Consider the following 24,468-nt stretch of genomic DNA (forward strand, 5'->3'; position numbering starts at 1 on the left):
AAAAAAACTCTATTCCAACATTCTTATTCCAATCAAATTCAACCTCATCATCTTTCCATAAAACATTTCTCTACATAAAAAAATCCACATCCACTTTCCTAGACAAATACAAAATTAAACAAAAAATTCATAATTTAAACCTTAAATCCAATACATCTTAGACACTTATCAATAACATTTTTAAACCTTAAATGCAATACATGTATCTTTCACATTTGACATCCAAAAAATTGTTGCACATTTTCTCGTGATACACATAGTGGTGATTTCAACCCATAACGACAATACAATGGTAGTTCATACTGTAGATTTGGTCTAGACTTTGAGGGAGACAAAAATGGTGAACCACTCCAACATGATGATGTCATCTCCAATGGTGAAATGCGAAGCAGAAACCGAAGCACTGTACTAGGTTAGATGGCATAGAAAGAAGAAGAAGAAGAAGAAGAAGAAGAAGAAAAGAAGAAGAGGAAGAATAAATTTAGGAGGAGAAGAAGAACTTTAGAAGAAGAAGTTGCAACATTGATCCAGTGAATGAGACGAAGCAATATTTTTAGAATTAGGGTTGTGCGTAACATTTAAGTCATTTTTTAATTTGATTAATTTTTTTTTTTTTAAATTTATGCTTATGTGGCAATTCAAATAATAAAAACACAGCTTATGTAGCGTGTTACGACTTACGAGTGCAGTTACCACCACTTACCAAAGTGGTAACCGACTAATGGGGTTGACTGACTTAGTTGTGTGATCATGTGTTCGATTGCGCTTTTTAAAAATGTATAGGTCTAATTAATTTTTAGCAAAATATTTAGGACCACCTTTTTTCAAAAAAAAAAAAAAAAAAAAAAAAAAAAACACCTAACTTCAGTAAAACCCCTTCCACCATATTCCAGTTAACTCTGTAGCTTTGCTTATATCGAGCTTCATCCCAACAACCCCAGTTTTACCCTGCTTCTTCATACTAAACCATTTTCAAGAACTCTGTCACAGTATCTCTGGGGACTGGGGACTCAGTCTCAGCAATGTCGCTCGACCCAGCAACATTCGAAACCATAGTCCCTTCTCGCCACATCACCTTCACACTCCCCAACCCTCTCCTCCATCTTAACCACTTCAACGCCTCTCTCCTCCGCGTAGCCGTCCTCGACTCGCCCACCGCCGCCGGACCCGCCATGACCGCCGCCATGTTGGTCCCTCTCTACCGCGAATCGGACTGGACCTTCTCCACAGAGCCCGGCCACCTTCAGCTCCTCCTCAGCTTCCCGCACCTCTCCCGCCTTGTCCTTATTGGCAACTCCCCGGATTCCCCACTGCCCACTTCCTATAAGCCCCCATTGTCTGCAAATGCTGTTTCCGAGACGTCGGTGATCGAAGAGAGCTTGATGCCTCTGCTGATCGCGTTGAGTCCCAAAGAGGCATTTCATCGAACAGGCGGTGGGCTCCCTCAAATCCCTTTCCTCAGCTACGAAGATGAAGTGATCCGTAGCGTTGTATTGGAGATATGTGTTGGAGACCGTGTTGGTGAAATGCTGGTGGAAGATGTGGGGCTGGAAGTGACGAGTGGAGATAGAGAGTTCCGGAGGAGGTTGAGATTTAAGAGAATGCCGAATTTAATCCAAACCCAGATGAGAGTTCACCCGGATTCACTGGATTTTCAGGAGTTAGAGACAGTGGAATTAAGACTGGATAATGGGATCTTGGTTCATCCTTATTTGACCCCAATGGTTGCTGGGCTATCAGTGATTGCTTCTTATTTAGACAATCAAATACAGAGCGGGTTTAGGCCAAAAGCCCTGTGCTTGGGAGTTGGAGGAGGGGCATTACTCAGTTTCTTGAATGCCCAGTTGGGTTTTGAAGTTTTGGGCATTGAGGAGGATGAGGCTGTGCTGAGAATTGCAAGAAAATATTTTGGCTTGAAAGACAGTGAATCAATGCATTTATGTGTAGGAGATGGAATACAAATGATTGAAAAACTAGGCCTTGGGGTTCCAAATGGAATTGATGCAAGAACCGATAATGTTCTTGACAAGATAAATGGCAAATTTAATGCCATTATGGTTGATCTGGACTCAAGTGATGCTAGAATGGGAACAAGTGCACCCCCACCAGAGTTTGTTCAGAAATCCATCCTGCTTGCAGCTAAGACACTTCTTAGTGAGCATGGTGTTCTGATTATTAATGTCATTCCTCCATGCAAGAGATTCTATGAAACACTAACAGATGCATTCCAAGATGTTTTCGAGGAGTTATATGAAATAGATGTTGCAGATAAGGAGAACTTTGTTGTTATTGCAACCGTATCACAGATTCAGAGAGTTTCTGGTGATGCTGACAACACTTTCCTAAGTAAGATGAAGTCTGTAACATCAGGATCTTCTTACATAGATTCTATCAGGGTATTCTCAAGTGCTACTGCTGCCATTGATGGTGGCTAAGACACTTCTTAGCAAGCACGGTGTTCTTGTTATTAATGTCATTCCTCCATGCAAGAGACTAACAAATGCATTTCAAGAGTTTTTGAGGAGTTATATAGATGGGGAGAATTTTGTTGTGATATTGCAGTATCAAAGATGCAGAGAGTTTCTGGTGATGTTGACAACATTTCTCTAAGTTGAAATCTGTAATATCAGGATTGTTGAAACACAAAAGTTGTGTCGGTAGAAATATAGCTGTTGAAGTTGTGTAGGGTTGTGTCTGTAGGATTGTGTCTCTTAGTCTGTATATATTTATCTGTTGTCTCCCCATTGAGACAAGGAAGTAATAACAACTCTTTCTACATCTCTCTCAACATGGTATCAAGCCAACAATTTGAAAAAATTTGAAAATTTTTTCGGTGAACAGTAACAAGTACTGTTCATCCGAAACTATTTTCTCATATTACTTCCTAAAGGTGTGCTCTTTTGTCAAAATAATACTACAACCTTCCTCTGCAGTCTCCGGCGACCCCGACCCATCTTTTCCGGTCGTCGGAACACCGCCCACGCGCCTTCACGCGCCACCATGTCGCCGGCGCTCTGTCACCACGCGCCGGCGCGTGAGGCCGTCTCCGGCGAGGTTTTCCGGCGAAACTTCCCAGTCCGGCTCGTCGGCCCTCTGCAATTTCGCTTGTACCATCAGATTTCATTTTGGTCGCGATGTCTTCCAACGAAAATTCTTCGGGTATTTCTCCTGCCATTAATTTACCTACTTCTTCGAGCTCTGTTTATGTGCCTAATCTGTCTAGAAACCCGGTAATCACTTCTGAAAGATTATGTGGTTCTCAAAATTACCACTCTTGGTCGGATGCCGTAGAATTATGGTTTATGGGCCAAGGTGTTGTTGACCACTTGCAAAAAGGAGTGGATATGATACTGGAAAAAGAAAAGTCAGTTTGGCAAATGTTAGATGCTCAACTTTGTAGTCTCCTTTGGCAGTCTCTTTCGTCTATGAATCAACACCTTTCTTTTCATCTAGTTTACCGACCACCATATCTCATTTTCCTGATGTTCTTCCTGTTCCTACTTTTCAAGGAGGGACCGAGGTACATTTACCTAAAGATCCGTCATCATCTAGAAATCCTAGTCCCTCACTTACTGAACCTCCTTTACAAAACAACAGTGTTACCCCCTTTCCTTACACTTATCATCGCCGCTCTCGACCACCCACGACAGTTCAAATCGATGAAATCCCAACTGATTCATCTCTCGAGCTATCTATGCCCTCGAACCCGGTTCCAGCAACAAGCTCTTCTATCGCAAGTCGTGTAGGTAACAGGTCATCACGAAACCCCTTTCCCATATACAACTTTATTTCATATGATCGTCTCTCACCTTCATATAATGCTTTTATCACATGTTTATCTTCTGTTTCTGCCCCTAAATCTATTAAAGAAGCCCTTTCCCACCCTGGTTGGTGTCAGGCTATGGTTGATGAAATGGCTGCTCTTCATTCATCGGGGACTTGGGAGTTAGTTCCATTACCCGAAGGTAAAACAACTGTTGGTTGCTGATGGATCTATACTGTGAAAGTTGGGCTCAATGGACAGGTTGATAGACTTAAAGCTCGACTGGTAGCCAAAGGATATACACATGTTTTTGGGATTGATTACACTGACACCTTTTCACCAGTAGCTAAAATTGCTTCGGTCAGAATCTTTCTTTCTATGGCTGTCGTTCATCATTAGCCCTTGCATCAGTTAGATATTAAAAATGTATTTCTGCATGGAGATTTAGAGGAAGAAGTCTACATGGAGCAACCTCCTGGGTTTGTTGCTCAGGGGGAGAGTAACTTGGTTTGTAAGCTCAAACGTTCTCTCTATGGTCTAAAACAATCTCTTCGTGCCTGGTTTGGACGGTTCAGCATAGTAGTGCAAAATTTTGGTTTAAATCGAAGCAAAGTTGACTATTCCGTCTTTTATAGACATCAACATGGTAAGAGCATTTATCTTGTTGTATATGTTGATGATATTGTCATGACAGGAGATGATGTTGAAGGAATACAATTGTTGAAACATCTATTCCAACATTTTGAAACAAAAGATCTCGAGAGGTTAAAATACTTTTTGGGAATTGAAGTAGCACAATCCAAGCAAGGAATTTGCATATCACAAAGAAAGTATGCATTGGATATACTAGAAGACACAGGTATGATGAATTGTAAACCTCTTGACACTCCTATGGATCCAAATATCAAAATCCTACCAGACCAGGGGGAGCTTATCTAAGATCCGGGAAAATATAAACGATTGGTTGGAAGATTACTTTATTTGACTGTAACCCGACCTGATATCTCTTTTGCGGTAAGTTTTGTTAGTTAGTTCTTGGCATCTCCACGTGAAAGTCATTGGGAAGCTGCCATTCGGATTTTACGATATATTAAAAAATCTCCAGGCACTGGTTTGTTATACAAAGACCATGGAAACCTTGAAATTATTGGGTACACAGATGCAGATTGGGCAGGTGCATGGGATAGAAAATCAACATCTGGATATTGTATCTTTCTTGGTGGCAACTTAATCTCTTGGAAAAGTAAAAAGCAAAATGTTGTTGCTCGATCAAGTGCAGAAGCCGAATATCGATCTATGGCCGTTGGAACATGTGAACTTGTGTGGTTGAAAAACCTCCTTACCGAACTGCAGATTTGTACAAAGGAGTCCATGAAGCTCATTTGTGATAACTAAGCAGCTTTGCATATTGCATCAAATCCAGTTTTTCATGAAAGGACAAAATACATTGAAATTGATTGTCATTTTGTTCGAGACAAAGTTACTTCTGGAGATATTACTACATCTTTTATAGGCTCAAATAATCAATTAGCTGATATATTTACTAAAGCTTTAAGAAGTCATAGGATTGAATACATTTGTAACAAGCTTGGTGCATATGATATATGATAGTGTTAATTGCCACGTGGAGCGGTAATTAAATAAATATGAGACCAATTAAAGCAAGTAAACTCTTTTATTGATCACGGTGAAGGCCCTAAGTACAATCTACTTGGTTGCTCTGAGTACCGACTGACTGCGGTCGGGATTCTCTAACAACAACCAATCGATCGTCCAAAAGTCCCTTACACTGTCGCTATCGCGGGTATTTATAGCCGTGGAGCCGGAGACACAAATCCGATCGTTCGGCATGCTTCCCACGTAGCAACCACGTGTCGCCTCCCCGGGTGCCCTGCCTGTCAATGGGTGGAGCCGCCACGTGTTCCTCGTCAGCTCTCTCGCTAAAGGGCTACCGCTCGGTGGTCGACACTGCCGCTCGGGTAACTCCCGGTCGGATCCCGACCGGGTTCTTCACAAGAAACCCGACCTGTTACCTGCAAAGACAAGAAGAAAGGGACAGCACTATGTCGGTCGGGATATTCCCTACCAAGAGCCCCCCCAGCCCGGGCCTTTTTTATCGTCCGGGAAAAAATGGGACGGGATGAAGAAGCCCAACCGCCAGCCGCCAAACCGACCGGCCAGCTATCATTCCCTCTCTCGCCACGTGTCGACGACTGCCGGCCTCTGCGACTGCAACGGTCGCCTCGGAATCAGTGCGGGTCGTGTCACGCAAGTGGGCTTGTTTCCCGCATAAATGTTCTCCTATAAATAGGCCCTCATTTGAACTTTTCTCAATCTTCTGAATCAATCGGTACCCTCAGAGAGTCCCGAGTGAACATCTCAGTAGATCAACCGAGCAAACCAACTTCAAGCTTCATCAAAGTCTCCCTGATCAGTAAGCTTTCTACTTCCTTGCTTTGTTTTTATTTTAAGCTTTGCATAGCAGTAGGTTAGGACTAACTCTGACCCAACGTCCCGAGCCCTATACTAACCCCGACCGACCTTTAGGTAGAAAAGATGTCGGACTCGGACAGCCAGAACGTCTCGGTTGCAGACTACGACGACGAGGTCGAGCAGATTAGCGAGGAGGTGGACATCATGTCCTATTCTCCAGAGGTCGTACAACGACCGCAACAAATCCCCGACCGAGCCCCCGAGCGAGAAAGGTCGTCGAGCTCGTCTGAGACGTCGGGGTCGAGCTCCAGCGGGTCGGGGAGCTCGAGCGAGGAGAGCGGGAAAACGTCCACGAGCGGACGGAATTCCCCGGTTGAAGGCGTTAGGGAAACGCCTACGAGGGTAATAGGGGATTACCCTCAGGTTGGGCCCGAAGGGGGCGACCGGGCAAATGACGCAGAGCTGGTCGAAGAGGACCCGGCCGAGCCAGCGTCGTCAGGCGGAGACGGGTTCGAGTTTCTCAACAGCGAGAGCGTCGAGACCCAGATGAGCAAACTAACCAAGGGCGAAGCAGCAAAAATCGCCGCAACTCTCGCCAGTCGGTGTGAGCATATATCCATTAATGTGTATCCAACTATCAGCTTAGGCTTTTAGTTGAGATGGAACACATGCTTCAATTTGGTATTAGAGCCAGCGTAAAGGTCATGGGTTCGAATCTCAACGCCACTCGTAAGCGACTACGGTTTACCGGTCCACGTGTTGGTTGGAATCCACCGTACACGTGAGGGGGCGTGTGAGCATATATCCATTAATGTGTATCCAACTATCAGCTTAGGCTTTTAGTTGAGATGGAACACATGCTTCAATTGTCGGGTCGAGTTTGACACAAGCCGGCAGCTCAGGAATATCATCGAGCGGCACCGGGGAAAGTGGCTCGAGATGCACTACGATTCCCTCATGGCCCCGATCACTTTCCCCTTCTCGGGCCTCCTCACCGCGTTCCTGGGTTACTACCAGGTGGTGCCCGGGCAGATCTGCCCAAATGCGCACCGGATGATCGCATGCTTCCCGCAGATCTGCGGTCGACACAACCTGGCCTGCACCATGGAGCTCTTCAACTTCATCTACCAGGTGAAGGTGCTGGCGGCCACATACGGGAGCGGGACCCAGTCTCGGGCGGACATGTGCTCGATTGAGGGCCTGCCCGGGGATGGAAAAACCGGCTGTTCTCAGTGAAGTACGAGCCGTGGATCCTCCCGGTCGAGAGGGTCTGGAGTCAGCGCTTTAGAAAGCAAGTTATCCCAGCCGAGACTCAGGCCCTCAAGGACGCGGTCACCAAGATATCTGGAGAGATCTACGAGTATCGGATCTTCAAGACACCCGAGTCCCTCGAGGCGGCCGACCTGTCCGAGCCAGTATACGACGTGCCCGAGAAGTATAAGCCCGAGCCTCGGGGCGTAACGATCGCAAGGATGCCCGCTCGGGGCAAACTAAAGGGTAAAGGTTTAACACTAACTCCTCTTCCCGACCCTAACACCCCGAACGTGCGTTACTTTCCCGAACTAACTGCCTTGTTCTTTTATTTTGCAGAAATGACAGATTTTGGAGATGACGAGGCTCCTCTTCCCCCGCCTGCCAAGATCTCGCTTGGCGGCAAGAAGAAGCCAAAGGCCAAGCCGGCCGGGCAAAAGGATGTCCCACTTGCCCGACCGATCGGGACCTCGACCATCACTATGGCCGAGGGCTTTGTGGTCGAGCCGATAGACATCTTGGTCACCCGGGTGGAGGTCGCCCGAGGGAAGGAGAAGGTGCCCGAGAAGGGCGTAACCGAGATCGGCGGCATCAAACGCCGCAGAGAGCAGCGCAGCCTGAGCCCCTCGGCCGGGGCTAATAAGGGCGGTTCGTCCGTCCTCGCCCGGATCGGTAATGCCGGGCCGGCTCGGGAGGATCTGAGCAAGCTAACCCCGACCCAAGTGGCCGAGAAAATCGGCCTCGACTTGGCCGAAGTAAAAAACCCTTTCCCCTATTCATTTTCATGCGTAAGTGTTATCAGTCGTGCTAACATAATTTGCCTTGCAGATTTCCCGAGCGGCCCAGCTCCTTCAAGGTCGGGCCCTGCTGGTCGACGAGGCCGATCGGCACAAAAAGGCCGCCGCCCGACGTCTTCAGGAGGTCAAGGACATCCAGGCCGAGCTGGAGAAGGTCCAGAAGGAGCTGAAGAAGAGTCAGGAAGATCAAGAAATTGCCGAGAAGGTCGCGTGATAGGCATATTTTACACCCATATTTTAGTTACATCTTTATAATAATTTTGCATTAGTTATTTAATATTATCTAATAATTAGTTCTTTTTATATATAATGTTTAATATAATATATAATAAATAATATATATAATAAATAATATATAGAATATTTACTAATAAATATATATATTTATATATATGACGTACTGTACTAGCTAAGTATATATATTATATATTATTAAATATGGTTTTGGTCCAACAATGATGCAAAAGGAATTGAATTTTTCAATTCAACGGATTCATTCATGCGAAGCAAATGGAGGAGTCTTCGGACGTGAGCCACAAATGTAGGAAGTTGGATGGTTGAAATTGATTTTGCCTATTTTTAGAATGCTATAAATAGTAGGAGTTTCCTATTGTAAAACGTTCATTCTTCCCCTCTCGATTATTCTGTAAAGCGGTTATCAATGTCCATTCATTGCTAATTTCTTTAGCTTGGTTTAGTGAATTGAAGGCCCGGAATTGATTATGCTGTAAGATTTTTTATTTATTTTTATTATATAATTTTTATGCATTTGGGTATTAAATATTCTTCTAAGTTATTTGAATAGTTGTATCATTTAATTGCTAAGGAAACCTACTAGTTATTTACTTGATATAATTATTTGCTATATTAGATAATGTTGTGCTACAAATTATCCTAATATTCAGTAGCAACTGGGTTAATTATTGACGGCTTAGTGATAATTGGACTCGGGTAGAATATTTTCCTAAATTAAATGCAACCGCTTGTGCTTGTGTTATTTAGTTTGTCGGTTTTCCTAGTTCATATTGCTGCTATTAAATTAAATCTATAGCACTTGTCTTGGGTTATTTAGTAGTTAGGGGTAATTAAACCGCGTGTGCTTTAGTTACCTACAACTAAGGAAAAACGGAAATGAAATAATTTCACGACAAATATTCAATTGCATATTAATTGCTTTATGAATCAATGATCAGTGTTATATTCCGGTGGTGGATCTTTACTAACCAAGGTTTTTTATTATAGGTGCTTTCAATATATTGTTTTCATTGCTTTATTTGGTTATTTAGTTTGATTATCACTTTCATACCAAACCCCCCCTTCCTTTAATTTGAACACATACGTTAAACTAGTTACTCCTCGTGGGATCGACCCTTACTCCCGCTACTACGTTTGTAAGGTTCTAATTTTGGAGCCTACGACAGCTCACCATCGCGCAACGGGCGATCGGGGAGGCGGCCGAATGGAAGACAGCCGCGGAGAAGGCGACCAAGGAGGTCAGGGAGCTGAAGGCCCGGCCGGATAATCCAGACGAGTTGGCCCAGTCCATTTTTAAGGATAACGAATCGGGCTCGGCGTTCCTCAAGGCAGCCCGGAGGACGAAGATTGGGGAAGAGCTGATGCTGTCCTTTCGTCGGTGGGCCTTTAAAGCCGGCCAAAGAAAGATGCTCGAGAAGGCCCAAAAGCGGATGGAACAGGCCCTCGAGGGAGACGATCTCCAGCTGGTCCTGTCTGCACTTCCTCCGGATCTCTCTGACCCCGGTCCCTCTCCGTTCGACCCGAAGGAAAGAGCGGCCGAGCCGAGCGGGTCTGCGGCGGCCACCCCGAGCGAGGCGGAGGCTTCAAAGAAAGGCGAGGCCAAGGAAGCGAAGAAGTAGAAGTAGTTTTACTTCTTTTTTTGTAAAGTGACGTTGATCAGGAGCCCGGTCCCGAGTTTGTACCGGACACTCTTTCGATTAAATGGAACTAATTTTTTGTCCAACTCATATCGTTCGTTTTCCTTATTCGCACTTCTATTTTCAATCATACATGCGCCGAACCCTTAATGCTTGACCTCATGGCCTTTTGGCCCGGTCATGCATTACTCGACTTGTTCGACATCCGACCTTGTGGCCTTATGGCCCGGTCGTGCATCCGAGGTTTCAACGTCAAGCTGGCCTGCCCGATCAGGTTTACCCGATCTCTTGGCCTTGTCGAAATTTTGAGAATAGGTAAGCCTCCACGATCGAGGTTTTCCCGAGCGACGGACCTATGCATCACTTCCTTCATCCCAGCCCCCACACGATTGTGCCCTCGAGGCACGAGCGGGCGATAGTGGAAAGAAGTTGGACGGATCGGGGAATTATGGTGGGAGCTCTGGCTTTCCCGATCGGTGGCGTGACCTAGTTGTCCGCCGAAGAGGAGCGCATGTGACCGGTCGATGAACTCGCCCGGTCGAGGTAACTTGGTGATGACTCAACCTGCGTTTAATGAAGGTAAGGAAAAAACCGATCGGGCTGCCGTATGCAAACGGTCGAGCAATCACCGATCGTATATACATTAAACCTTCCCGCTCGTAGGCGGTTGAACAAATATTTACAATGATAAATTTAAATACACATGACGACCGGGACTAACTCGCAGGTCGAGCCCCCACTTCGTCTAAAATTACAAATAATAGGCTAATGCCTAAACATAACGAGGTGCTCGGAATTCCAAGTCTCCTCGATAACCCGATCGGTTGTTGTCTCCAGCCGGTATGTCCCCGGCCGTACAACCGCGCTGATGATGTACGGCCCTTCCCAATTCTAAGCTAGCTTTCCGCCTTCCAAAGGTTGACTGGCCTCCCTTCGTCGCAGAACGTAATCTCCCACCTGAAAATAACGAGGGTTGACCCGGACATCCTTTGAACTTTAAACTCTCTTCTGATACTCGGCCATACGCTGAGTGGCTAGCTCTCTTTTCTCCTCGACCCCATCGAGATCCACGACCATCGCGTGTTCGTTCTCCTCCGCATTGTAAGTTCTCTCTCGGTCAGTCGGGATCCAAGCCTCGATCGGGAGTCGGGCTTCTGCGCCGTAAACAAGGGCGAAAAGGGTCTCCAAAGTAGCCTCCCTTGGGGTCGTCTGATAAGTCCACAATACATATGGTAACTCATCGGCCCAACTACGACCAGCCGAGTGTAGCTTCTTTTTTAAACCTTCCAAAATCGTCCGATTGGCATTCTCTACTTGCCCATTTCCCCGCGGGTAAGCCACCGACGACCGGACGTGAGTCGTCCCGATCGTGGCCAAGAAGTTTTAGAAATACTGGCTCACAAATTGGCGGCCGTTATCGCTGATGAGATGCACGGGCACACCAAAGCGGGAAATGACATTGCTCCATAGGAACCTAGCACACTGCTGAGAGGTGATCGTGGCCAACGGCTCGGCTTCAATCCACTTGGAAAAATAGTCAATAGCGACAATTACAAACTTTCTCCGACCGGAGAGTTGAGGGAAAGGACCCAAGATGTCCACCCCCCACCTAGCGAAGGGAATTGCAGTTGTGACCGGCTGATAGAAGGTTGCCGGTCGTCTAGGCATCCGGGCAAACAATTGGCACGTCTCACATTCCGGAGCTAACTTCTCACAGTCTAGCTGGAGGGACGGCCAATAATACCCGATCAGCATGATCCGACGAGCTAACGATCGGCCTCCTTGATGTGACGAGCAAATACCCGAGTGCAACTCCTTCATTACCAAATCGGCTTCAAATGCAGTCAAGCAACGCATGAGAGGGCCTCCATACGATCGCCTGTAAAGACGACCGTCCAAGACTTGGAACCTCGGGGCTCTAAGCTTGGCCTTCCGAGCACGCTGAGGATCGCCTGGAAGTCGACTGTGCTCGAGAAACTCCTTCAGATCGGTGATCCAATTGTCTTCTACCGGTTGGATTGGATTGACCGGCAAGCGATGGATGCTGTGTCTCGGGATCACCAGAATTCGGGCTATCTTTGACATGTGTTCCGGGGCGTCTTGGGCCAATTTGGACAAGATGTCCGTATCGGCATTATCCAATTGGGGTATGTGCCTGACGGTATACCCCCGGAACTGGGTAAGCTTCTCCATGGCCAGGTCTCGGTATAGTTGTAGTCGTTCTCCGTTCAATTCATAATCCCCGATAACCTGCCCGACCACGAGCGCGGAGTCCGTTTGAGCTCGAATGTATTCAGCCCCCAAGTCCCGAGCGCACTGTAAGCCATTGACAAAGGCTTCGTACTCGGCTTCATTGTTAGTTGGATGGAACTGATACATGAGGGAGAAATAGACTTTGAATCCCTCCGGGCTCGTGATAACCACTCCTCCTCCTGCCCCTTTCTTGCTGCTCGACCCATCAGTAGCCAGCAACCACCACTCAGCCTCGGGATCCGCAACCTCGGGGGGTCGGGTATCCCGGGCGGTGCACTCGACCAAGAAATTTGCAAGGGCTTGACCTTTGATGGCTGGTCTTGGTCGGTATTCGATCGCATACTGGGTCAGTATTAACGCCCACTTGACTAGGCGACCGGATGATGAAGCAGTTCGGAGGACTGGCCCGATCGGCTGATCGGTCAAAACGCGAATAGCTCGACCTTGGAAGTAGGGAGCCAACTTCTTCGCGGCAATGTATAAGGCGTAGACGACCTTCTCTAACCGGGAGTACCGGAGCTCGGGACCATGTAGCGCGTGGCTTACATAATACACCGGTCGCTGGACCCCTTCCGGATTGGTTCGGCACAATACTGCGCTTACTGCACGATCGGACACGGCGAGGTACACGTCTAGCTCTTCTCCGAGCTCGGGCTTTGAGAGCACGATTGGTGACATGAGGTACTCTTTCAGCTCGTCAAAAGCCGCTCGGCACTCGTCGTCCCAGATGAACCCATTGACTTTATGCAATACCTTGAAGAAAGGTAAGGCGCGCTCGGCTAGTTTCGAGAGGAACCGGCTAAGAGCTGCTAACCGACCGGTCAATTGCTGGACTTCCCGAACGGTTGAAGGTGGTTGCATGTCCAGAATCGCTTTAACTTTGGCCGGGTTGGGCTCGATTCCCCTATTGGTCATCATGTAGCCGAGGAATTTCCCGGTCTGAACCGCAAATGTGCACTTGGTCGGGTTCAGCCGTAACTGGTACTTCCTCATGATCTGGAAGTAGGGGTGTGCAGAATCCGAGAAACCCGACCCACCCGCCTGACCCGATAACCGATGGGTGAGCCCGTTGAACGGCCCGTATCCGAAGACAACACCCGAACCGAGTGGACGGTATTAGCCGGATGAAGAGGGTTCGGGTGGGAGGCATTAAACGCCACCCGAACCCGTCCGAGAAACCGATGAAGACTAGGGTTTTTTTACCCTTATGTAATACGACGTCGTGTGTTATATGTATATATACTATCCATTTCGGTCAGCGCAGCCGAGCTCCCATTTCACTCTTCTCTCAAGTCTCAATCTCTCATCTCTCATCTCTCGTTCTCTCTTTCGCTCTGGTCTTTGAGTCTTACTCTCTAAGACTCTGAGTTCTCAGTTCTCACTTCTCAAATCTCAGCTCTCTCAATTGTAGTCTGGTGGAAGCCCTATTCGGAGACTCGGAGACTCGGAGTAGCGACTAGTTTGGACTCTGGTGGAGTGGTGGAAGCCCTAGACCCTAGTCCGGTCACCGGACTCCGGTGGAACTGTGGAACGGTGGAATAGTGGATCCGAAGCCCTTTGTTCTCGAGGGATTAAATTTGAGAAACGAAGTAATTACTAAACCCTATTTACATTTTCGTTATAGATTATTGTGTATTTGTCTTCTTGATTAGGGTTTCTAATTTTTATGATTATGTGGACTGTGATACTTGTAAATCCGTTGAGAAGTTCCGGATTGCATGTCACTAGTCCTTTGACTTTGAATTTGTGAATTGTGTGATTAGGGTTTCTAATTTGTAACCTAATCTGTGGACTCACTGGACTATGATACTTGTAAATCCGTTGAGAAGTTCCGGATTGCATGTCACTAGTCCTTTGAGTTTGAATTTGTGAATTGTGTGATTAGGGTTTCTAATTTGTAACCTAATCTGTGGACTCACTGGACTATGATACTTGTAAATCCGTTGAGAAGTTCCGGATTGCATGTCACTAGTCCTTCGAGTTTGAATTTGTGAATTGTGTGATTAGGGTTTCTAATTTGTAACCTAATCTGTGGACTCACTGGACTATGATACTTGTAAATCCGTTGAGAAGTTCCGGATTGCATGTCACTAGCCCTTAAATCATTTATGTGCAATTCTGCATACATGATGAAATGTTCAATTCACTGAATTCTGCCTGTTTAACACTTTAATTAATTGATACATGTGTGTATGTGACAAAGCCCATTCTCTGTTGATGATTTTCAATGAGTGATTTCCCATTCTGTGTCACTGATACTTTCCCCTTTTTAGATGGAAAGTGTTAGTGGTGTTACTGGTGTATCTGGAACCCAACCTGAGTTAGAAGCACCTGCTGTAGAGACTGTTACTCCTCAGTCTCAGCAGCCTTTGCCTCTACCTGTTCCAAAGAAAAGGAAAGAGGTTGAATCCAGGGCTCCATGTTGGGATCACTTTGAAAAGATCAAAGACAGTGATGGCATTGTCATCAAAGGAAAATGTATATATTGTGCAAAAGTGTATTGCTGTGAGACCAAGAAACATGGGACTTCTTCTCTCAGACTTCATGTGGTAAACTGCCTTAAAAATCCTCACTCTAAGGAGACAAGGCAGTCCCTACTCACATTCCAACCTGCACCTTCTTCTGCTGGAACTCAAAGTAGTGAAGGAACTGAAGGGGTGTTGGGTACTTGGGTGTTTGATCAAGACTTGATAAGGAGAGCCTTAGCTGAGATGATTATTTTAGATGAACTTCCTTTTAGGATTGTTGAGGGACAGGGTTTTAGAAAGTTTGTTTTAGTTTGCTGTCCTAGGTTTAAAATCCCTTCAAGATGGACTATCAGTAGGGACATTTTCAAGATATTTTCTGATGAGAGGGTCAACTTGAAGAAGTTTTTTAGGACTAGCAGTCAGAGGGTAAGTATCACAACTGATACTTGGACCTCAGTCCAGAGAATAAACTACATGTGCATAACTGCACATTTCATTGATAGTGAGTGGAAGCTGCAAAAGAAGATTATTTCATTTGTTCCTATATATTCCCACAAGGGGGAAAGTATTGCAAAGGCTTTAGAGAGTTGCCTTTTGGACTGGGGTCTAAAATCAGTGTTTAGTGTGACAGTAGATAATGCTTCCAGCAATGATACTGCCCTAGGATTCTTGAAGAAGAAGTTGGGCTCTTGGGGTTGTACTGCTGTTAGGTGTAAGTATTTGCACATGAGGTGCATTGCTCACATTCTTAACTTGGTGGTACAGGATGGGTTGAAAGAATGTGACAATTCTGTTAAGAAAGTCAGGGATGCTGTTAGGTATGTGAGGAGCTCACCTGCTAGGTTGCAGAAGTTTAAATCACTAGCTGATCTAATTGGGGTGGAAGCTAAGAATTCTCTGTGTCTAGATGTCCCTACAAGGTGGAATTCCACATATATGATGCTTAATACTGCATTACTGTTTCAGAAGGTATTTGAATCCTATGATGATCATGACAGTTCATTTAAATCTGATTTGGGTGGAAGTGTACCTGATTTCTTAGATTGGGAATCCATTCAATCTTTGGTTATGATTCTGAAATATTTTTATGAAATGACTGTTAGGATTTCTGGATCATTGTATGTGACTTCTAATACCTTCTTCTCTGAGATTTCTGATTTGTCTTGCTTGTTGAAAAATATGGAGGAAGCTACAGAAGATAGTGTTAAACTGATGGGTAAAAATATGAGGGCAAAATTTGATAAGTATTGGGGTGAGCCTGAAAAAATGAATTTTTTGATATTCTATGCAAATATCTTAGACCCCAGGGACAAAATTGATTATATGCCCAATTCAGTTTAACCAGTTATATGGTGAGGACAAGGGTAAAACAATGTTTGATAAGGTGATTGTTGGCCTTAAGGAGTTGTTTGAAGATTATGTTGCATGCTTCCCTGTCCAGTCTGTTGAACAATCTGAAAAATGTCCTCCCTCAATAACAATATCTGATTCAGTTTCTGTTGGGAGACCTCAATCATTACTGAAATCTCAGATTAAGAAGCAAAAATTGGTGAGTGGGGATTTGTCTAGGAAAAAAACTGAGTTGGAAGTGTATCTCTCTGAGGTTATTGTGGATGAGGATGATTCATTTGACCTTCTAAGATGGTGGAAGCAACAATCTGAAAGGTTCCCTGTCTTATCTAAAATGGCAAGGGATATTCTAGCTGTTCCAATATCAACTGTTGCTTCAGAATCAGCATTCAGTACAAGTGGAAGGGTGCTTGATGCCTTTAGGAGTTCCCTAACTCCTAGAATTGTTGAGGCATTGGTGTGTGCACAGGATTGGCTAAGGTTAAGCAACCAACCAATCTCAATTGAAGAAAATATTGAAGATGTTGAAAAGATTGAGAAAGGTATATACTTCTAACTTCCAGCAATGATCTGTTTAATTGTTTAAGTTTTAATTTCCATTTTGTTTTTGTACTGCAGAGTTGTATTGCACATCCAGCACTGGAACTGGAATGCCTACAATTGTTGTATGTTTACAGTTTCCATTAATTTATTTTGAAATATGAATTTGTGATTACTTATTTACTTATTTGATTTCATGATAAATTTATGCCTCTGTATCAGTGTATCATGTATGTGTATCAATGATTCAAATCAATGTCCCTCGTGAGGCTGGGAAGTTGGAACTGGAAACTGGAAAGTGCTCATGGCTAGGTAACATTTTAAATGTTGCTGCCATTGAGCTCAGGTATCAGTATAAGTACTGACTAAATGTCTAAATGTGACTTCTGACTTCTGACTCACTATACTTATAAGTTATACCTGTATAAATGTTCATTATTGTGCTATGATGATGCTTCCACCATGTTCTCTGAATATATAGAATTGGGTTTGGTATGTTGCCTATGAAGTGTGGTGTATGCCATACTCATTGAGTAAAAAAAAAAGTATCTGAGCACTCTTTGAGTCTTTGCTATTTAAATATAATTCATTAGTTGTTACAGTATAAGTATTATTCTGCTATGATGATGCTTCCACCATGTTCTCTGAATATATAGAATTGGGTTTGGTGTGTTGCCTTTGAAGTGTGGTGTTTATGCCATACTCATTGAGTAGTGTGCCCTCAATCCTAACTTGATATGGAAAAAAAAGTTATCTGAGCACTCTTTTAGTCTTTTACAGTTTCAGTTTGTGTGATTGTGTCAATTCTAACTAACTATAAATGTTTTGAACTTATTGTGTTTTTATGTGTTCACTTATCAGGAAGAAGAATAGACATAGAGTACTCTATATTATATTAATCATATATTCATATATTGCTTTTGGAGTTTTGGATATCTGGCTTTCTTTTGAAGAAGAATAGACATAGAAGAATGCTGATGTGCTGATTGGAGACTGATGCAGTGATGCTGTTGCTATGAACAATAAAAATCTCATTACAAGTTTTAATTTTGTAACTTGTAAGTTGTAACTTGTAAGCTAATCTGCTGATTATATGTAAGCTAATTTGTATTTTGCTGATTATATGTTTACACTTTTATAAGTTTACTTATGTCTTATGTTATTTACTTATTTTTGCTGTTAAGTAGTTAGTAATTACTAGTTAGTGACTTTTAGTACTTAAGTAGTTCATTAGTTAGGTACTTAGGTGTTCCATCATCCATGAATAAAATATTTGATTTTAAGTTTTTTACATTCTGATAAAACCGAATTACAACACGGATATTCGACCGATCCGATCCAATCCGAAAATAAAAATAACCGATCGGATTAGTCAACAAAAAAAACGGTTAGGGTGGTCAAAATTGAAATCCGATATCCGACCAGGGGTCTCAGTCCGCAATCCGATCCTTCCGACTGCACAGCCCTATCTGGAAGCACTCCCGGAGGTCCCGAGTGTGATCGGATCGATCCCGACTCTTGACCAGCATGTCATCAATGTAGGCTTCCATCGTTCGACCTAGCAGATCGGCGAAGAGCATATTGACCATCCTCTGATAGGTCGCTCCCGCGTTGCGGAGGCCGAACGGCATCACTCGGTAGCAATACAGCCCGTCTGGGGTCCCGAAGGCTGTCTTGCTCTCATCTTCATGGTGCATCATTATTTGATGATAGCCTTTAAATGCATCCATGAAGCTCATCAACTCGGCCCCGGCCGTCTCGTCGATCATCTGGTGGATACTCGGTAGAGGATACGGGTCGAGCGGACAGGCCTTGTTGAGGTCGGTGAAGTCAATACACATCCTCCAAGCTGGGGGCTTAGGAACAAGGACAATGTTGGCTACACACTCGGGATAAATTACCGGACGGATGTGCTCGATCGCCGCCATCTTCTTGACCTCTTCTTTGACAAATTCACTGCGATCGGATGAAAGATGCCGAGTCTTTTGCACGACCGGCTTATCTGCGGGATCGACTGCTAGCTTGTGACAGATGACCGTTCGATCGATCCCAGGCATATCTTCGGGCCCCCATGCAAAGATGTCCGCGAACTCTCGGAGTATAGCCAGGACTTGCGCTCGGAGCTCGGGGGTAAGGGCCCGGTCAATCTTGATCTTCCTGTCCGGTCGGTCCTCGGACAAGGGAACTTCCTCTATTTCTTCGGAAGGCTCGGGTTGTTCCTTCCGATCTTTGGACTCTTCCTTGGCAATAGTGTTCACCCGAGAAGACTGACCGGAGTCACGTCTGTTGACCGCTCGGGTGTAACACTTCCGGGCGGATTGGACGTCGCCACGGACCACACCGACCCCATTGGGGGTGGGGAATTTCATGCACAGGTGAGGCATTGAAATTATCCCACCAATCTTCATGATTGCAAGTCGGCCCAAGATAATGTTGTGGACACAATGAAGGTTGACCACAACGAATTCCAGCTCCGTCTTGATCGACTTCGGAGAGGTGCCGATCTCTACTGGGAGCGTTATTTTTCCCTCGGGGTAGATGAGCGCCCCGATAAATTCCGACAGTGGTACACCGACCGGAGTCAGCTCCTTCCTGTCGAGTCCAAGCTTCTCAAACACGTCCAAGTAAAGGACGTTGACACTGCTCCCAGTGTCCACCATAACCCTCTGGACATCCGTCCCTCTGACATCAATCGTGACCACGAGCGCCTCCATGCCATGGTCACCGCTGCTGGGTTGATCTTCGAGGGTGAAGGTTATGGGTTCCATCTTTTGCCTCTTCCCGGTGTCCCGGGAATCCACTATGGCGACCGGGCAATTCTCCCTCGGTCAGGAAGCGTCATCCAATCCACCAAAAATGACGTGGATGGTCGGCTTTCCTGCCGGTCGGCTGCTAGACGGAGGGTCAGGGTCCCGTCGGTCATCTCGTCGATCGTCTCTTCGATCGTCTCTTCGGTCCTAACCTGACCGATCGGAGCGTCCATCACGATCAGAGCGATCGGAACGGTGATGGGAGCGCCGGTGATCTCTCCGATCGGTGTTCTTCTTTGTGTCTTCTCTCTTCCCCACACACTTGTCCAACTTCCCAAGATTTAGCAGGTCCTCCAACAGTTGGCGCAAGTGGGTACACTCTTCAGTGTCATGCCCGGCACATCGATAGTAAGCACAGTGCTTACTCTTGTCAGGGCCGTCTTGATCGGGATGGGGGAGTTTGATGAGATTGCAGGACTGAGCGTATTGCATTGCCTCCGCTGCGGATCGGTTCAAGGCTGTAAACTCACCAGGCCTGGTGTGGGATCGGGGATGGTCATCACCCGATCGGTGTTCCGCCCGGCCGGCCGGTTTACGGGACGAAGACCCGACCTCCTGCGAGCGTTTTACGGCGTTCGCCTCGCCGGCGTTGGCATAATCTGTGACCCTTCGAAGGGCCTCCTCATACGTGGCCGGGGGTGTAGAATGAAGTCTTGGTACAGATAGCCCGCCCGGAGGGAAATGTGGAGCATGTGGGTAGCGGTCGCATCATCCATTGGCTCGACTTCCCCAACCGCTGCCTTCCACTTGACAAGGAAATCGGTCAAGCTCTCCCCTTCAAGTTGCTTGGCCTTCTCCAAGTACATGTAGGACTTCCTCACCACCTTGGAGGTGATGAATTTCCTCACGAACTTGATCGCCAGGGCGTTAAAATCTGCAATTGAGCCCGGCTGCAAAGTTCGGAACCATTCCGCCGCCCGACCGGTGAGCGTGGAATAGAAAGCCCTACACATCACGGCGTCTGATACGCCCTTCAACATCATGTTGCCGTAGAAATCATTGACATGGACCTCAGGGTCCGTACGGTCATCATAACTTTTCTCCCCGGAGACCTTCAAATCAAGCGGGTAGGGCTGAGCCATTACCTCGGCAGTGAAAGGCGTCCTGAGCAAGGACGATTGGTCGACCGGGGGTGTTGCAGGGTGCTCATTTCTGAACCGAGCAAACTCCGCCTGGAGTTGTAGAGCAATCCTCGGGTTTCGTTGAGCTCGGCCATCTGGGCGGCTTGGGCTGATTCACGAGCGCGTCGCCGACGGTGAGATCTCGACCCGCTATGCCCGGATGAAGCCTCCTGGCTAGCCTCCTGCATCTGTACGTCTTCCGGCTGCCGGTTCGGGTCTTGGGGTCCCAAACGTTATCGCATCGCCGGTCGAAGGCGGTCGAAAGCTACCACCCGGGCAACTTCTCCGGGGTCCTCCGCTCGGGCTGGAACCTCCGGTGCTTGCTGGGCCTGCCGTGGTGCCTCCATCGCATCAGCACCCCCCGACCCCAATCGCGAACGAGCCGAGCGTCGAGTCCGGGAAGTGGGCTGATGCTGCGGCTCTACCTGTGCGGCCGGGTAAACTGGAGGGGCGGCGGCTGGAGCCGTGTACGCAGGCATGAAGGGTGGATAGCCAACCGGGGGCGTGTAATACATCGGTTGGCCGGGCCAATACCCGTACGGTTGAGGTGGGACCGAGTATGGATACTGGTCGGGATACGGCATCGGTTGCTGCTGGTACTGCTGACCGGGTGTTGGGTATCCCGGTTGGATGTAGTTCACCGACTGTTGGGCGGCCGGGTATGTGTTGGATGGATGGGGTGGCGAGAGATTGAGGTTGAGGTCCATAGTCTAACCTTGCTGCTGAGTCGCCTGGTGGTCGGATGAGCTCACTGCATCCGCCTGATCATCAGCGAAGTTGTTGTATGCCCACGGATACATGATTGATGAGAGACCGGGTGCTCGTCAAGACGATGACTTTCTTGCACGGGTCCCCACAGAGGCGCCAAAATGATAGTGTTAATTGCCACGTGGAGCGGTAATTAAATAAATATGAGACCAATTAAAGCAAGTAAACTCTTTTATTGATCACGGTGAAGGCCCTAAGTACAATCTACTTGGTTGCTCTGAGTACCGACTGACTGCCGTCGGGATTCTCTAACAACAACCTATCGATCGTCCAAAAGTCCCTCACACTGTTGCTATCGCGGGTATTTATAGTCGTGGAGCCGGAGACACAAATCCGGTCGTTCGGCATGCTTCCCACGTAGCAACCACGTGTTGCCTCCCCGGGTGCCTTGCCTGTCAATGCGTGGAGCCGCCACGTGTTCCTCGTCAGCTCTCTCGCTAAAGGGCTGCCGCTCGGTGGTCGACACTGCCGCTCGGGTAACTCCCGGTCGGATCCCGACCGGGTTCTTCACAAGAAACCCGACCTGTTACCTGCAAAGACAAGAAGAAAAGGACAAAGGCACACCGGTCGAGACAGCACTATGTCAGTCGGGATATTCCCTACCAATATACATGCTCCAGCTTGAGGGGGAGTGTTAAAACACAAAAGTTGTGTCTATAGAAATATAGCTGTTGAAGTTGTGTAGGGTTGTGTCTGTAGGATTGTGTCTCTTAGTCTGTATATATTTATCTGTTGTCTCCCCATTGATACAAGGAAGTAATAACAACTCTTTCTACATCTCTCTCAACAATTCTTATATGGATTCTATTCAGGTATTCTCAAGTTCTAGTGCTGCCAGTGGTGGTGGCTAAGGCTTAGCTTGGTGGAAATTATGCAGGTTCAGATAGAATTTTGTTTCTCTGAGGTCCACAAATTGTTGTTAGCTAGGGAGACCAGTTTGTTTGACAAGAGGCAATGACATGCGTTTTTGTTTTGAGTAAATTATTGTGTGACTATAGTGACTTCATCATTGATTCTTGATTTCTAATCTCGTTAATGTTCATGACTATCGGAAAAGAAATTTAAATTTTTACTTCTCATTTACAATAAGTCTTTAAAAATTGGTAATTTAATCTGGGGCAATTTTTATCTGAAAATGCTACAGAAATTGAAGTTATTTCCTTGCTGAATTATGGTTTGATGCATTGATTTTTGGTATACAGTATAGGATGCCCGATGCTTATGATGTTGAAAATGGTGTAAATCAAGAGAAGAGGTTTGCCGTCACATTGCAATGCTACAGGTCACTATAGGATGCAGCCTCATTCTCACAGCAAATTGGCTTACATACACAAATATATTTCAGTTCTTGCTAGGAAACTTTGTTAGTTCAGCGGATTTTCATGCTTGTGTTTTTCTTTTTCCTCCTTTAGGGATACTGATGCTAATGATAAGATGAATCCATTTTCTGAACAAGAAGCATGGGAGGATCACCGAATCTGTAAACTCTAATTTTACTGTTATAGCATTTTACTCTGTACATTGATTTCATACCCTTTGAAATTTCATTTACTGAAACAAGAGTCATTCTAGTACAGCCAAGGCTACACTCAAATTTGGTTCAAAAGACAGAAAGGCAAAATCCGAAGATTACCAGTAAGTTATAGAAAATGCACTTGTAACTTTGTAGGAGAAATAGGCTGTTTTTGTCAATATTCTCAGTTTTTTGTCTTACTATCTCAAAGTTACAAACTTAAGCATTGTTCATCCATCCTAATTTTCTTTCCTTAATACTGATTTTTTTGCAGATTTGTGTTTGAAGACCAGATAGATTTCATAAAAGCAAGCAGTTATGGAGGGTGTTAATGTATGCCCATTTACTTGTCAATTGTCAATTAAGAGTTATCCTGTTCCACTTTTCATCTTAACCTCTATTATCCTTCTCTATGCAGGTTGATCAAGAGTCTGCTGTTGATGAACTAGAAACATTTGTTGCTAAATCAGCACTTGAGAAACTACAGGTGTAAGGTGTTGTTGATACATAATCTATTGTTCTACAAGAGAAACTAGTCTGAAATTTTCAATCCCAGCTTCTCTTATTTTGCGACTCATCATGATCTGTTGTGACTTTCCTGGCTTTATTTTCTCAGGCAGACAGGAAAACTCTCCCCATCTACCCATATAGGGATAAGTTGCTCCAAGCTATTAATGATCATCAGGTTGGTTGATGCCCCTTCTGTTGATCATGCTTATAATACTGTTTAGTGGGATTTGTACTAATTATCTCGTGCTGTTATCTTCCTATTGGATATCAGCTGTATGTAGACTGATCTTGATTGGTTTTATAGGTCCTAGTCATTCTTGGAAAAACAGGTTCTGGGAAGACGACTCAGATACCTCAATACCTCGTTGAGTTGCTGCTCATGTTTCCCAAGAAACGGGAGTCAGACTCGGGCATGAGGTAATGCTTTGAGGTTACTCTAGTCTGGCTCTTGGTTTGCTCTTTGTTTAATTAACCTTTCTCATTGATTGAAAATTTGCTACATAGCTGAAGACAAAAAAAATCTGTAATCAAATCTACCTGACAGGTTTACTAATTGTTTTAATTCTTTTGCTGAGAGTGTTACCTTGTCTTTATGTCTACTTATGAGATGATGATCCTGGCTTCTTCCAAACTTACTTGACCGAAGAAACCGAGCACATCTTGAAGTCGAGCTACAAAGGAAGCTATCGTAATTCCAAAAGCAAAAGTTTGGAATATCAAACTTATGTGAATGACCATATGATCCCACTCTACAGATAAAGGCCAAGAACCCATTACCTATGCCCATGAATTCAAACAAGGGGATATGACAAGATTCTTTAATAAGGGGGACTTTTACGGTGTACGTTGAAATGGAAGTTACAAGAACAAATTGATGTCCAGACACGCCTTTCTTTTTCTATTAGTGAGTTCAGCCAGGAAGTGTACGGGACCGATAACCACACATACCCGGTTTGTTAAGAAAGCATTGAACAACTTTGAACCATTTTTTCTGAGAGG

At 45.5% G+C, this 24,468-nt stretch overlaps 2 protein-coding genes across 4 annotated transcripts; both read left to right on the forward strand.

Moving 5' to 3' along the window:
- Positions 1-930: 930 nt before the first annotated feature.
- On the forward strand, positions 931-24,051 carry LOC109162613 (methyltransferase-like protein 13). Of its 3 annotated transcripts, XM_019311296.1 has the most exons (8): positions 931-2,610; positions 22,654-22,728; positions 22,859-22,926; positions 23,024-23,081; positions 23,234-23,292; positions 23,378-23,494; positions 23,576-23,644; positions 23,774-24,051. In XM_019311296.1, the coding sequence occupies exon 1, from the start codon at positions 1,023-1,025 to the stop codon at positions 2,433-2,435; it is 1,413 nt and encodes a 470-aa protein (XP_019166841.1). In that variant the 5' UTR covers positions 931-1,022; the 3' UTR covers positions 2,436-2,610; positions 22,654-22,728; positions 22,859-22,926; positions 23,024-23,081; positions 23,234-23,292; positions 23,378-23,494; positions 23,576-23,644; positions 23,774-24,051. The 3 variants fall into 3 exon arrangements, with proteins under 3 accessions (XP_019166841.1, XP_019166840.1, XP_019166842.1); XM_019311295.1 differs by lacking the exon at positions 22,654-22,728 and having other exon boundaries at positions 23,378-23,644; XM_019311297.1 differs by lacking the exons at positions 22,654-22,728; positions 22,859-22,926; positions 23,024-23,081; ... (2 more) ...; positions 23,576-23,644; positions 23,774-24,051 and adding an exon at positions 22,324-22,441.
- Positions 14,663-17,708, forward strand: LOC109162720 (zinc finger BED domain-containing protein RICESLEEPER 2-like). Its single transcript, XM_019311405.1, has 5 exons — positions 14,663-16,109; positions 16,165-16,749; positions 16,826-16,876; positions 16,970-17,093; positions 17,609-17,708. Exons 1-5 carry the CDS (start codon positions 14,663-14,665, stop codon positions 17,706-17,708), a joined length of 2,307 nt encoding a protein of 768 aa, XP_019166950.1.
- Positions 24,052-24,468: the final 417 nt, after the last annotated feature.

This window comes from Ipomoea nil, unplaced genomic scaffold (genome assembly GCF_001879475.1).
Source record: "Ipomoea nil cultivar Tokyo-kokei standard unplaced genomic scaffold, Asagao_1.1 scaffold2957, whole genome shotgun sequence".
Lineage (NCBI taxonomy): Eukaryota > Viridiplantae > Streptophyta > Magnoliopsida > Solanales > Convolvulaceae > Ipomoea > Ipomoea nil.